The sequence below is a fragment of the Laetiporus sulphureus genome (genome assembly GCF_001632365.1).
Source record: "Laetiporus sulphureus 93-53 unplaced genomic scaffold LAESUscaffold_37, whole genome shotgun sequence".
In the NCBI taxonomy this organism is placed as follows: domain Eukaryota; kingdom Fungi; phylum Basidiomycota; class Agaricomycetes; order Polyporales; family Laetiporaceae; genus Laetiporus; species Laetiporus sulphureus.
This window is the reverse complement of record NW_024468546.1, coordinates 369,389-370,981: the sequence shown is the minus strand read 5'-3', so window position 1 is coordinate 370,981 and position 1,593 is coordinate 369,389. Positions and strand designations below refer to the sequence as shown.

The 1,593-nt window shown below is 61.6% G+C and overlaps 2 protein-coding genes across 2 annotated transcripts; one reads left to right on the top strand and one right to left on the bottom strand.

Annotated features, from left to right (window-relative positions):
- The first annotated feature begins 378 nt into the window (after positions 1-378).
- Positions 379-1,394, top strand: LAESUDRAFT_787073 (uncharacterized protein). Its single transcript, XM_040913901.1, has one exon. The coding sequence runs from the start codon at positions 445-447 to the stop codon at positions 1,012-1,014; it is 570 nt and encodes a 189-aa protein (XP_040761611.1). The 5' UTR covers positions 379-444; the 3' UTR covers positions 1,015-1,394.
- Positions 1,233-1,394, bottom strand: LAESUDRAFT_617004 (uncharacterized protein; the record flags this gene model as incomplete). Its single annotated transcript, XM_040903226.1, has 1 exon — positions 1,233-1,394. A coding segment is annotated over one exon (162 nt), but the record flags the coding sequence as incomplete, so codon positions are not given.
- Positions 1,395-1,593: the final 199 nt, after the last annotated feature.

Genomic DNA, 1,593 nt, shown 5'->3' with positions numbered 1-1,593 from the left:
CTTGACAGCTGAGCGCCGGCGGAAGGGTGATGAAGAACAGTGAACGCGACCGTTGGCGCGTTCGCGAACGATGACTTGCGACATGGAAACCGGGGGACGAACAAGACGAGCGGGATGGAATGGGCATGATGACTTGCGACATGGAAACCGGGGGACGAACGAGACGAGTGGGTTGGAATGGGCGTGGCGAGCGGACTGGAATGGGCGTGGCGAGCGGACAGCAAGACTCAACTCGAAGAGATGGATGGACATGGGTTCAGTGGCGGCTCAGAGGGCAGAGGAATCGCAGCGCGGGGTTGATAACGAGAGGGAAGACGGCGAGAGCATGTGTATAGAAGCTGGAAATGAATGAAATACAGATCATTAGAGCAAGAACGAAAGCCGGCTTACCTGGCGTTGTGAGCTGCTTAGACCACTGTAGACTCTGCGGCAAAGCGCTGTGCGATGCCCCTCTGCTCTCTGCACCGCCCTATTTCCAACATTCTGCACGGTCATCACTTGAGCACGCGCGGGACCTCGGCATGGGTGCAACTGTGGGAGTGGGCAGGTGCCGAGAGGGACGATTTCGATCGCAGCAACGTGGCCCCGACGCAACCCCGCCCAAAATCCCCGCACGCGCCTCTTCACACCCGAGCAACTAAACAGCGAGTCCGAACACGACCACTCACATTCCCCACAAACAAATTCCGGCTGACCGCCGGCGTGCCCACCCCCGTTCCCGACGTTGATGACGTGCCTGATGGATTTGTTGCCGCGAATGCCTGCACGCCCGCGAGCACGTCGTCGGCCTCTGTTCTGGATCAGCACGACCCATCCGATAACATATCGAACGCAAGCACGCACCAACGCCAGAGCCGAAGCGACTCAGCGATCCCGGCGACGGCACTGCAGATAGCGCCATCGGGCTCGGCTGTACGCTGTCTATTCCTGCTGCTGATCTCGCACGTCAGCATCTTGTGCCTCCCCAACCGTGTGCATGCGAGGCGTGCAGAAGCAAGGGCGGCGCGGAGATGAGGAAAGCGATCGGGAACACATAACGACCGAAATGAAGCCAAGGGCACTCACCTAGCAGTTCCTCGCCCACTCTGTCCTTCCTCACTTCCAGTACGCGCCCCTGCCAGCACCATCCCTGCGACGCCCGAACAACCAACGAATCGAATCCAAAACAACCCATCCGCCACGGCACACATGAGCGTCCCGACCGGGTCGGGGAACCGCGCTTGACGCACCTGAAACATCCCCAGCGCGCGCTCGCCATCTTCCGCAGTGGCCATGAGCACGGTGCCGTGTCCTCTACTCCGGTTGTCCGGGCCCAGGGCGACGTCGGCGCGGAGGACGGTGCCGGCGCGCCGGAAGAGGTCTTTCAGGTCTTGCCAGCGCACTCGGTAGGGGAGCTGCGAGCGGCAACGGTTGAGATGGACAGAAAAGGATGGATTGGGCACTTACGTTGCCCACGAAGAGTTGTGTGCGCGTGTCCCGTCCGGCGGAGGCGCTGGAGCTGGCGGAGGAGGCCATAGCCATTTGGATGACGGCCTCGATGTCGTCGTTGCTCGGGGCGCCGCCGCCCGTAGCGGAAGCGATGGACGAGCCGCC

Bases quoted from the DNA above. Each gene is read 5' to 3' on its own strand.
- LAESUDRAFT_787073 (XM_040913901.1), top strand. From the start codon at position 445: ATGCCCCTCTGCTCTCTGCACCGCCCTATTTCCAACATTCTGCACGGT.